We start from the raw sequence: 13,882 nt of genomic DNA, 5'->3' as shown, positions 1-13,882 counted from the left end.
AACTCAATCCCAGATTTTGCTACAGGCTCTGCTTTGTGTTTTTTGATATTATCAATGGACGTTATGGTTTTGAATGAATTTAAGCAGGGAATATTTATTTTGGTGCTGGGAAGCACTAATTAGTTCCACATGGAGACACAAACTCAACACATTCGTGCTGTCTAGGCAGAAAACTACAGCAATTGCTGGAAACAAACATGACATTTGTGTTGGAGTAGATGACATTGTATGCACTTGCCTAAGAAAATGCTTTGCTATTCTCCAAAACCAGTTTGACTGTGATTATCTGAGTCCATTGCATACCAGTTGCACAGCACTTTGTCTGGATATGCCTGGATGAAACCAGAAATATCCTCTTGTGTTATGGCTAACTGAATCCCAGATCTTGCTACAGCCTCTGTGTTTGTGTTTTCTAGATATTATCATTGGACTTTAAGTTTTAGAATGAAATTCAGTAGATTAAATTTTGTTTCGTGCTGGAAATGCTAATTGGTTTCATATGCAGGCCAAACATGTTCACATTTGGGTTTTCTTTCTTTTTTTTGCCATTTCTATTACTTTCAAATTTTAGTAAATCTGCCCCAAGTTCCCAACATCACAGCATGCAAGGCCCTGGGCAAACATTTCAGAAAACAGAGAGGACTTAACACTACCTGTTCTTAATTTCATCTAAAAAGTCAAATATGCTTCTTTACTCACAAAGACTCATAAGCAAAGAATTTACTCTTAGGTACAGATGGAAGAACTCATCCAATGGTCTTCTGTTGGCATGGAAGCAAGGACTGCGTTCCCTTAGTCTGTTCATCAACTGCTGATAACTGCTAAGGGGGAAAAAAAGGAAGATCCATATTTCTTATTGAAACTATTTTTATTGAGATTTTTCAGACCCTGAATTTCTTCTGAATCTACAATGACCCAACCACAAATTTGGGCACATTGCTTCTGAGATCCTTTCTTTGAGTTCAGTTTCTACTGGCGAAAGGCACCCAAGTCCCAGTCTTTTCAAACATTACCCTTATCACCCAGAAAAACTAATCACACATCCAGGTACCCATCGTTGAAGAAAAAGAGTCATCTATGCTTTTATATAAAATGTGGGATAGAATACAAAATGCCATAATGTCAGTGGTGCTACATAAGATATCTTTGTTTCTTTTTCTTGGGAGAAAGGAACTATATGGATACTTTTTTTTTTCATTTTTTCATTCCTCTATGTCCAAAGTTGTAGGCAGGTTATATTATAAGGTCCATCACATCTTCCGAACTGAAAAACCACTTATGCCATTTTTATTCTAACCATAGCAACAAGAAAACAGTCTCATGTGCTATTAAGAGTCCACAAAAAATTAAGTAATTTATAACACAGCAGCCTCCCATCTAGAGAGGTGAATAGGTTTCATACTGAACACAAAACTTTTGCTTTCTTTCAGCATCCTTGCAACTAAATCCAAGCATTCATTCACAGGGTTAGCCACTGCACACTCTGGTCCTTCCTTAGAACAATGAAAACACATTGTAAAAACTCAACTGTTCAGACTTCTGAGAAAGAAGTCAACAACTATCTTCTCTAAGAGAAAAATCCCTCTTTTTATCCAAAAATGTGGATTTACACATGTAAAAATGTGTATTTGAAAAGAAATTGTGGTGGTTTATTCACACATAAAATGAACCTTGAAATCTTGTCCTCACTCTTCTTTAACAGCTAAACTGGACCTTTGATCTTATCCAGGAAATCTATGTCACAGGATGAGCCAGGATTCAAATATATAAATATGTGTCACTTTTAGCATCTCTTTTCATTTCAAATTCAAATGCAGATTTGGAATTTACTGCTGAGGTCTTAACTGTGCTCCTCATGGTAGTAGCTGATCTGGAAGACAAGCTCTGCAGTCACCCATCCTTATATTTAGTCTTCTTGTTTGGAACAACAGGTAGAGAACTGACAAGTACCCCTACCTAAGCACCTGCTTCAAACTAAACATCAGCCTTCAGTGTGTAAAATAATTTCTTTATAATTAGGAAAACTGCAGCAGAAGATTGCTTCTCAGTGGCTTCTTTCTTTCTGGGAAAGTCAGCCTGACAGCTGCATGCCACGGGGATCTCTGTCGAATCTGAGAGGTGGAACAAAAGAAAAGTGGAGCGAAGATGGCGGAGTGAGGCGGGCCATGGCCTGCTGGCCTCTGGGCCGGGGGCATAAGGCCCCCAGGAGGCCAAGTGTAGCAGTTGGGCCGTGTAAGGTTCCTTATCACAGGAAGAACATTTCCCTTGACATTTAGGTGCTTTTTATTCATCTGGAAAACAAGATTCTGAACTCAGGATTTGGCAAATATTTCTGTGTTGACTCCTAGAGTGGGTAGTCATGCTTCCTTTATCCAGTCACTTTCCTCGTTCTTGAAATATGGATATTCTTCTCTGCACATTACCTCCATGATTTAGGATGGAAAAGACTGCTTTTCTTTTGTTCCGCCTCACATTTGTGTTTTCTACGCAGAAAGCTAGAGCTATCATTGCAAACAAACAGGATATTTGTATTTGCAAACAAGAATTTTTATCCACTTGGCCAAGAAAAAGAGTTTGCTTTTCTCCAAAACCAGTTTGAGGGTGATTTTCTGAGTCCATTGCATACCAGTTCCACAACGCTTTGTCCGGATATGACAGGATGAAACCACAAATATGCTCTGTGTTCTGGCTAACTCAATCCCAGACCTTGCTACAGGCTCTGCTTTGTGTTTTTTGATATTATCAATGGACTTTATGGTTTTGAATGAATTTAAGCAGGGAATATTTTCTTTGGTGCTGGGAAACACTAATTAGTTCCACATGGAGACACAAACTCAACACATTCGTGCTGTCTAGGCAGAAAATTACAGCAATTGCTGCAAAGAAACAAGAAATTTGTATTTGTGTAGATGACATTTTATGCACTTGCCAAAGAAAATACTTTGCTATTATCCAAAACCAGTTTGACTGTGATAATCTGAATACATTGCATACCAGTTCCACAGCACTTTGTCCGGATATGCCAGGAAAACCTGAAATATCCTCTTGTGTTATGGCTAACTCAATCCCAGATCTTGCTACAACCCCTGTGTTTGTGTTTTCTGGATCTTATCAATGGACTTTACATTTTAGAATGAATTTCAGTAGAGGAAATTTTGTTTTGTGCTGGAAATACTAAGTGCTTCCATATGCAGGCCAAACATGATCACATTTGTATTTTCTATGCAGAAAGCGAGAGCAATCGTTGCAAACAAACAGGATATTTATATTTTCAAACATGATTTTTATACACATGGCTAAGAAACAGAGTTTGCTTTTCTCCAAAACCAGTTTGAGGGTGATTTTCTGAGTCCACTGCATACCAGTTCCACAACACTTTGTCTGGAAATGACTGGATGAAACAGGAAATATCATCTTGTGTTATGGCAAACTCAATCCCAGATCTTGCTACAGGCTCTGCTTTGTGTTTTTTGGTATTATCAATGGACTTTATGGTTTTGAATGAATTTAAGCAGGGAATATTTTCTTTGGAGCTGGGAAACACTAATTAGCTCCACATGGAGACACAAACTCAACACATTCGTGCTGTCTAGGCAGAAAACTACAGCAATTGCTGCAAGGAAACATAATATTTGTGTTTGTGTAGATGACATTTTATGCACTTGCCTAAGAAAATACTTTGCTAGTTTCCAAAACCAGTTTGACTGTGATGATCTGAATACATTGCATACCAGTTCCACAGCACTTTGTCCAGATATGCCTGGATGAAACCAGAGATATCCTCTTGTGTTATGGCTCACTCAATCCCAGATCTTGCTACCACCTCTGTGTTTGTGTTTTCTGGATATTATCGATGCACTTTATTGTTTTAAATGATTTTTATCAGGGAATATTTTATTTTGTACTGGGAAACTCTAATTGGTTCCACGTGGAGACACCAGCTCTACACATTCATATTTTCTAGGAGAATGCTAGAGGAACCATGGGAAACAAACATGATATTTCTGATTGTATACATGATATTTTATGCACTTCCTAACAAAAAGATTTGCTTTCTTCCAAAACCATTTTCACTGTGATTTTCTCGGTCTATTGCATAGGAATTCCACACCACCTTGTCCGGATATGCCTGGATGAAACCAGAAATATACGGTTTTGCTTTGGCTAACCCAATCGCAGATATTGCGACAGCCTCTGTGTTTGTGTTTTCTAGAAATAATCGATGGACTTTATTGTTTTGAAAGGTTTTTTTTTAATCAGGGAACATTTAATTGTGTGCTATGAAACACTAACTCGTTCTACATGGGGACACAAGCTCTACACATTCGTATTTTCTAGGGAGAAAGCAAGAGGAACTGCGGCAAACAAACACTATATTTCTGTTTGTTTACATGACATTTTATGCACTTGCCTAAAGAAAAGACTTTGCTTTTCTCCAAAACCATTTTTACTGTGATTTTCCCAGTCCATTGCATACGAATTCCACACCACTTTGTCCAGATATGAGTGGATGAAACCAAAAATATGCGGTTCAGTTTTGGCTAACTCAATCCCAGATATTGCAAAAGCCTCTGTGTTTGTGTTTTCTGGATATTATCGATGGACTTTATTGTTTTGAATGTTTTTATCATGGAACATTTAATTTTGTGCTGTGAAACTCTAATTGGTTCCACATGGAGACACCAGCTCTACATATTCGTATTTTTTAGGGAGATAGCAAGAGGAACTTCGGCGAACAAATGTGATATTTCTGTTTGTATAGATGACATTTTATGCATTTGCCTAACGAAAAGACTTTGCTTTTCTCCAAAACCATTTTTACTGTGTTTTTCTCAGTCCATTGCATACGAATCTAAGCCATTTTGTCCACATATGTGTGGATGAAACCAGAAATATCCGGTTGTGTTTTGGCTAACTCAATCCCAGATATTGCGACAGTCTCTGTGTTTGTGTTTTCTGGATATTATCGAAGGACTTTATAGTTTTGAATGTTTTTATCAGGGAACATTTAATTATGTACCGTAGAAACACTAATTGATTCCACATGGAGACACCAGCTCTACACATTCGTATTTTCTAGGAGAAAGTTAGAGGAACTGCGGCAAACAAACATGACATTTCTGTTTGTATCGATGACATTTTATGCACTTGCCTAACGAAAAGACTGCTTTTTTCCAAAACCTTTTTCACTGTGATTTTCTCGGCCCATTGCATTTGAATTGCACACCAGTTTGTCCGGATATGACTGGATGAAACCGGAAATATCTGGGTTTTTTTGGCTAACCCAATCCCAGATATTGCGAAAGCTCCTGTGTTTGTGTTTTCTGGATATTATCAATCGACTTTATGGTTTTGACTGTTTTTATCAGGGAAAATTTAATTTTGGGCTTGGATACAGTAATTGGTTCCACATGGAGACACCAGCTCTACACATTCGTATTTTCCAAGGAGAAAGCTAGAGGAACAGCGGCAAATAAATATGATATTTGTGTTTGTATAGGTGACATTTTATGCACTTGCCTAATGAAAAGACTCGCTTTTCTCCAAACCCATTTTTATTGTGATGTTCCCAGTCTGTTGCATATGAATTCCACATCAGTTTCTCCGGATATGCTTGGATGAAACCGGAAATATTCAGTTGTGTTTTGTCTAACTCAATCCCAGATATTCTGATAGCCTCTGTGTTTGTGTTTTCTGGATATTATCTATGGTCTTTATCGTTTTGAATGTTTTTTTATCAGTGAACATTTAATTTTTTGCTTAAAACAATAATTGGTTCCATATGGAGACAACAGCTCTACACAATCGTGTTTTCTAGGGAGAAAGCTAGAGGAACTGTCCAAACAAACATGATCTTTCTCTTTGTATAGATGACATTTTATGCACTTGCCTAATGAAAAGACTTTGCTTTTCTCCAAAACCATTTTTACTATGATTGTCTGTGTCCATTGTATACGAATTTCACAAAACTTTGTCAGGATACGACTGGATGAAACCAGAAATATCCAGTTGTGTTTTGGCTAACTCAATCCCATATGTTGCGACAGCCTCTTTGTTGGTGTATTCCTGATATTATCGATGGACTTTATTGTTTTAAATGTTTTTTTATCAGGGAACATTTAATTTTGTGCTTGGAAACACTAATTGTTTCCACATGGAGACACCAGCTCTACACATTCGTATTTTCTAGGGAGGAAGCTAGAGGAACTGCGGCAAAGAAACATGACATTTCAGTTTGTATAGATGAAATTTTATGCACTAGCCCAAGGAAAAGACTTTGCTTTTCTCCAAAACTGTTTTTACTGTGATTTTCTTGGTCCATTGCATATGAACTCCACAACAATTTGTACAGATATGCCTGGATGAAACCAGAAATATCCGGTTGTGTTTTGGCTAACTCAATCCCAGATATTGCTACAGACACTGTGATAATATTTTCTGGATATTATCGACAAGCTTTATTGTTTTGAATGTTTTTTATCAGGGAACATTTAATTTTGTGCTGCGAAACAGTAGTTTACTCCACATGGAGACACCGGCTCTACACATTCTAATTTTCTAGTGAGAAATCTACACGAACTGAGGCAAATAATCATGATATTTCTGTTTATATAGATGACATTTTATACACTTGCCTAATGAGAAGATTTGGTTTTCTCCAAAACCATTTTTACTGTGATTAATTCGATCCATTGCATACGAATTCCACACCAGTTTGTCCCGTATGACTTTATTATACCAGAAATATCCGGTTGTGTTTTGGCTATCTCAAACCCAAATATTGTTACAACCTCTTTGATTGTGTTTCCCAGATATTATCAAATGACTTTATTGTTTTGAATGTTTTTGATAAGGGAACATTTAATTTTGAACCGTAGAAACACTAATTGGTTCCACATGGAGACACCAGCTCTACACATTTGTATTTTCTAAGGAGAAAGCTAGAGGAACTGCATCAAATAAACATGACATTTCTGTTTGTATAGATAACATTTTATGCACTTGCCTAACGAAAAGACTTTGCTTTACTCCAAAACATTTTACTGCGATTTTCTCATGGCATTGCATACGAATTCCACACCAGTTTGTCCCGGTATGACTATATGAAACCAGAGATATCCAGTTATGTTTTGGCTAACTCAATCCCAGATATTGCTACAGCCTCTGTGGTTGTGCTTTCAGGATATTATCAATGGACTTTATTGTTTTGAATATTTTTTATCAGGAAACATTTAATTTTGTGCTGCGAAACTCTAATTGGTTCCACATGCAGACACCAGCTCTACACATTTGTATTTTCTAGGGAGAAAGCTAGAGGAACTGCGGCAAACAAACCTGACATTTCTGTTTGTATAGATGACATTTTATACACTTGCCTAACGAAAATAATTTGCTGTTCTCCAAAACCATTTTTACTGTGACTTTCTCAATCCGGTCCACTGCATACGAATTCCACACAACTTTGTCCGCCTATGACTGGATGAAACCAGAAATATCCGGATGTGTTTTGGCTAACTCAATCTGAAATATTGTGAAAGCCTTTGTGTTTGTGTTTTCCGGATATTATCAACGGACTTTATTGTTTTGAATATTTTTATCAGGGAACATTTCATTTTGTACCGTAGAAACACTAATTGGTTCATCATGGAGACACCAGCTCTACACATTCATATTTTCTAGGGTGAAAGCTAGAAGAACTGTGGCAAAAAAATCATGACATTTCTGTTTGAATAGATGACAATTTATACACTTGCCTAAAGAAAAGACTTTGCTTTTCTCGAAAACCATTTCTACTCTGATTTTCAGTCCATTGCATACGAATTCCACAACACTTTGTCCGGATATTATTAGATTAATGAGATATATCCGGTTGTGTTTTGGCTAGCTCCATCTGAAATATTCTGAAAGCCTCTGTGTTTGTGTTTTCTGGATATTATCGATGTACTTTATTGTTTTGATGGTTTTTTTTACCAGGGAACATTAAATTTTTTGCTGGGAAACACTAATTGGTTCTACATGGAGACACCAGCTCTACACATTCGTATTTTCTAGGGCGAAAGCTGGAGGAGCTGCAGAAAACATGATATTTCTGTTTGTATAGATGACATTTTATGCACTTGTCAAACTCAAAGACTTTGCTTTATTCCAAAACCATTTTTAATGTGATTCTCTTGGTCCATTGCATTCCACACCACTTTCTCCAGATATGCCTGGATGAAAGCAGAAATATCCGGTTTTGTTTTCGCTAACTATATCCCAAATATTGCCACAGGCTCTGTGTTAATGTTTTCCAGATATTATCGACAGACTTTATTATTTTGAATGTTTTTTATCAGAGAACATTTAGTTTTGTGCTGGGAAACACTAGTTGACTCCACGTGGAGGCACCACCTCTACACTTTCGTATTTTCTAGGGAGAACACCAGAGGATCTGCGGCAAACAAAGATGATATTTGTGTTTGTATACATGGCATTTTATGTACTGGACGAAGGAAAAGACTTTGCTTCTCTCCAAACCCATTTTTACTGTGATTTTCTTGGTCCAATGCATACGATTACACACCATTTTTTCCAGAGATGAATGGATGACACGAGAAATATCCGGTTGTGTTTTGGCTAACTCAATCCCAGATATTGCTACAGCCTCTGTGTTTGTGTTTTGTGGATATTATCGATGGACTTTATTGTTTTGAATGTTTTTTATTGGGGAACATTTAATTTTCTGCTGGGAAACACTAGTTGACTCCACATGGAGACACCAGCTCTACACATTCGTATTTTCTAGGGAGAAAGCTAGAGGAACTGTGGCAAAGAAACATGACATTTCTGTTTGAATGATGACATTTTAAGCACTTGCCTAACGAAAAGTCTTTGTTTCCTCCAAAACATTTTACTGCGATTTTCTCAGGGAAACATTTTATCAGGGAACATTTAATTTTGTACTGTTGAAATACTAACTGGTCCATCATGGGTACACCAGCTCTAAACATTCGTACTACTAGGGAGAAAGCTAGAGGAACTGCGGCAAACAAACCTGATATTTCTGTTTGTATGGGTAACATTTTATGCACTTGCCTAATGAAAAGACTTTGCTTTTCTCAAAAACCATTTTTACTGTGATTTTCTCGGTCCATTGCATACGAATTCCACACCAGTTTGTCCGGATATGACTGGATGATACCAGAAATATCCAGTTGTGTTTTCGCTAACTCAATCCGAAATATTGTGAAAGCTTCTGTGTTTGTGTTTTCTGGATATTATCAATGGAGTTTATTGTTTTGAATGTTTTTATCAGGGAACATTTCATTTTGTACCGTTGAAACACCAATTGGTCCATCATGGGTACACCAGCTCTAAACATTCATATTTCTACGGAGAAAGCTAGAGGAACTGCGGCAAACAAACATGATATTTCTGTTTGTATCGATGACATTTTATGCACTTGCCTAACGAAAAGACTTTGCTTTTCTCCAAAACCATTTGTACTCTGATTTTCTCAGTCCATTGGATACAAATTGCACACCACTTTGTGCGGATATGACTGGATGAAACCAGAAATATCCAGTTGTGTCTTGGCTACTCAATCCGAAATATTTTGTAAACCTCTCTGTTTGTGTTTTCTGGATATTATCCATGGACTTTATTGTTTTGAATGTTTTTTATCAGGGAACATTTTATTTTCAGCTTGGAAACACTAATTGGTTCATCATGGGGACACCAGCTCTACACATTCATGTTTTCTAGGGAGAAAGCTAGAGGAACTGCGGCAAACAAACGTGATATTACTGTTTGTATCGATGACATTTTATGCACTTGCCTAATGAAAAGACTTTGCTTTTCTCCAAAACGATTTTTACTCTGATTTTCTTGGTCCATTGCATATGAATTCCAAACCACTTTGTCTGGATATGACTGGATGAAACCAGAAATATCCGGTTGTGTTTTGGCTTACTCAATCCGAAACATTGTGAAAGCCTCTGTGTTTGTGTTTTCTGAATATTATCGATGGACTTTATGGTTTTGAATGTTTTTTATCAGGGAACATTTCATTTTGTGCTTGGAAACACTAATTGGTTCATCATCGGGACACCAGCTCTACACATTCATATTTTCTAGGGAGAAAGCTAGAGGAACTGCGGCAAACAAACAGGATATTTCTGTTTGTCTAGATGACATTTTATGCACTTGCCTTTTTCCAAAACCATTTTTACGGTGATTTTCTCGGTCCATTGCATACGAATTCCACACCAGTTTGTCCGGATATGACTGGATGAAACCAGAAATATCCGGCTGTGTTTTGGCTAACTCAATCCAAAATATTGTGAAAGACTCTGTGTTTGTGTTTTCTGGATATTATCAATGCACTTTATTGTTTTGAATATTTTTATCAGGGAACATTTATTTTTCTACCAAAGAAACAGTAAGTGGTTCATCATGGGATACCAGCTCTACACATTCGTATTTTCTAGGGAGTAAGTTAGAGGTACTGTGGCACACATGATATTTATGTTTGTGTAGATGACATTTCATACACTTGCCTAACGAAAAGACTTTGCTTTTCTCCAAAACCATTTTTACTGTGATTTTCTCGGTCCTTTGCATTCGAATTCCACATCACTTTGTCCGGATATGACTGAATGAAACCAGAAATATCCTATTCTTTTTTGGCTAACTCAATCCAAAATATTGCTACAGCCTCTGTATTTGTGTTTTCTGGATTTTATCAATGGACTTTATTGTTTTGAATATTTTTTATCAGGAAACATTTAATTTTGTGCTGCGAAACTCTAATTGGTTCCACATGCAGACACCAGCTCTACACATTTGTATTTTCTAGGGAGAAAGCTAGAGGAACTGCGGCAAACAAACATGGTATTTCTATGTATAGATGACATTTTATGCAGTTGCCTAACGAAAAGACCTTGCTTTTCTCGAAAACCGTTTTTACTCTGATTTTCTCAGTCCATTGCATACGATTTCCACACTAGTTTGTCCGGATGTGACTGGATGAAACCAGAAAGAGCCGGTTGTGTTTTGGCTAAATCAATCCGTCATATTGTGAAAGCATCTGTGTTTGTCTTTTCTGGATATTACGAATGGACTTTATTGTTTTGAATGTTTTTTATCGGGAAACAATTTATTTTGAGCTTGGATACATTAATTGGTTCCACATGGAGACACCAGCTCTACATATTATTATTTTCTAGGTAGAAAGCTAGAGGAACTGCGGCAAACAAACATGATATTTCTGTTTAATAGATGACATTTTATGCAGTTGCCTAACAAAAAGACTTTGCTTTTCTCCAAAACCATTTTTACTATGATTTTCTCAGTCCATTGCATAGGAATTCCACACCAGTTTATCCGGATATGACTGGATGATACCAGAAATATCGGGTTGTGTTTAGGCTAACTCAATCCGAAATATTTTGAAAACCTCTCTGTTTGTTTTTTCTGGATATTATCGATGAACTTTATTGTTTTGAAAGTTTTTATCAGGGAACATTTTATTTTGAGCTTGGAAAAACTAAGTGGTTCATCATGGGGACAGCATATCTACAGATTTGTATTTCCTAGGTAGAAAGCTAGAGGAACTGCGGCAAACAAACTTGATATTTCTATTTGTACATATGACATTTTATGCACTTGCCTAATGAAAAGACTTTGCTTTTCTCCAAAACCATTTTTATTCTGATTTTCTCAGACCATTGCATACCAATTCCACACCACTTTGTCGGGATATGACTGGATGAAACCAGAAATATCCGGTTGTGTTTTGGCAAACTCAATCCCAGATATTGCTATAGCCTCTGTGTTTGTGTATACCTGATATTATCCACAGACATTATTGTTTTGAATGTTTTTATCAGGGAACATTTAATTTTGCACTTGGAAACACTAATTGGTTCCACATGGAGACACTAGCTCTACATATTTGTATTTTCTACGGAGAAAGCTCGAGGAACTGCGGCAAACAAAATGATATTTCTGTTTGTATAGATGACATTTTATGCAGTTGCCTAACGAAAAGACTTTGCTTTTCTACAGAACCTTTTTTACTGTGATTTTCTCGGTCCATTGCATAGGATTTCCACAGGAGTTTCTCCGGATATTACTGGATCAAACCGGAAATATCCGGTTTGGTGTGGATAACTGAATCCCAGATATTGCTAACAACCTCTGTGTTTGTTTTTTCTGAATATTATCAATGCATTTTATTGTTTTGAAGGTTTTTTAATGGGGAACATTTTATTTTGAGCTTGGATACCGTAATTGGTTCCACATGGAGACACCAGCTCTACATATTCGTATTTTCTAGGAAGAAAGGTAGAGGAACTGACAAACAAACATGATATTTCTGTTTGTATAGCTGACATTTTATGCACTTACCTAATGCAAAGACTTTGCTTTTCTCCAAAACCATTTCTACTGTGATTTTCTCGATCCATTGCATAAGAATTCAAAACCACTTTGTCCTGATATGACTGGATGAAAGCAGAATTATCAGGTTGTGTTTTGGCTAACTCAATCCGAAATATTGCTGCAGCATCTGTGTTTGTGTTTTCCGGATATTACCCATGGACTTTATTGTTTTGAATGTTTTTTATCAGGGAACATTTAATTTTTTGCTTGGAAACACTAATTGGTTCCACATGGAGACACCAGCTATACACATTCATTATTTCTAGGGAGATAGCTAGAGGAACTGCGGTAAACAAACATGATATTTCTGTTTTTATCGATGAAATTTTATCTACTTGCCTAACGAAAAGACTTTGCTGTTCTCCAAAACCATTTTTACTGTGAGTTTCTCGGTCCATTGCATATGAATTCCACACCACTTTGTCCGGATAAGACAGGATGAAACCGGAAATATCCAGTTGTGTTTTGGCTAACTCAATCCAAAATATTGCTACAGCATCTGTGTTTTTGCATTTCTGATATTTTCCACAGACACTATTGTTTTGAATGTTTTTTATCAGGGAACATTTAATTTTGTACCGTTGAAACAATAAATGTTTCAGCATGGAGACACCAGCTCTACACATTCGTATTTTCAACAGAGAAATCTAGAGGAACTGCGGCAAACAAACATCATATTTCTGTTTGTATAGATGACATTTTATACACTTGCCTAACGAAATGCCTTTGCTTTTCTCCAAAACCACTTTTACTCTGATTTTCTTGGTCCAGTGCATACGAATTCCACAACACTTTGTCCGGATAAGACAGGATGAAACCGGAAATATCCGGTTGTGTTTTGGCTAACTCAATCCCAGATATTGCTACAGCCTCTGTGTTTGCGTATTCCTGATATTATCCACGGACTTTATTGTTTTGAATGTTTTCTATCAGGGAACATTTAATTTTCAGCTTGGAAACACTAATTGGTTCCACATGGAGACACTAGCTCTACATATTTGCATTTTCTAGGGAGAAAGCTCGAGGAAGTGTGGCAAACAACATGATATTTCTGTTTGTATAGATGACATTTTATGCACTTGCCTAACTAAAAGACTTTGCTTTTCTCCAAAACCATTTTACTGTGATTTTCTCAGTCGATTACATACAAATTCTACGGCAGTTTGTCCAGATATGACTGGATGAAACCAGAAATATCCGGTTGTGTTTTGTCTAACTCAATCCGAAGTATTGCTACAGCCTCTGTGTTTGTGATTTTTGGATATTATCAATGGACTTTATTGTTTTGAATGTTTTTTTACCAGGGAACATTTTATTTTGAGCTTAGATACAGTAATTGGTTCCACATGGAGAGACCAGCTCTACATTTTCGTATTTCTAGGGAGAAATATAGAGCAACTGACAAACATGATATTTCTGTTTGTATAGCTGACATTTTATGCACTTGCCTAACGAAAAC

General features: G+C 36.8%; 1 protein-coding gene across 1 annotated transcript in view; it reads left to right on the top strand.

The window, feature by feature from the left end:
• The first annotated feature begins 2,145 nt into the window (after positions 1–2,145).
• LOC133754587 (syntenin-1-like) overlaps positions 2,146–13,882 on the top strand; it is a 42,979-nt gene continuing 31,242 nt past the window's right edge. Inside the window, exon 1 of the mRNA XM_062185007.1 lies at positions 2,146–2,153. Within this exon, the coding sequence (XP_062040991.1) occupies positions 2,146–2,153 (8 nt within the window). The remainder of the gene's footprint in view (positions 2,154–13,882) is intronic.

This window comes from Lepus europaeus, unplaced genomic scaffold, assembly GCF_033115175.1.
Source record: "Lepus europaeus isolate LE1 unplaced genomic scaffold, mLepTim1.pri SCAFFOLD_212, whole genome shotgun sequence".
NCBI lineage: Eukaryota > Metazoa > Chordata > Mammalia > Lagomorpha > Leporidae > Lepus > Lepus europaeus.
This window is presented reverse-complemented; position numbering and strand designations above follow the sequence as displayed.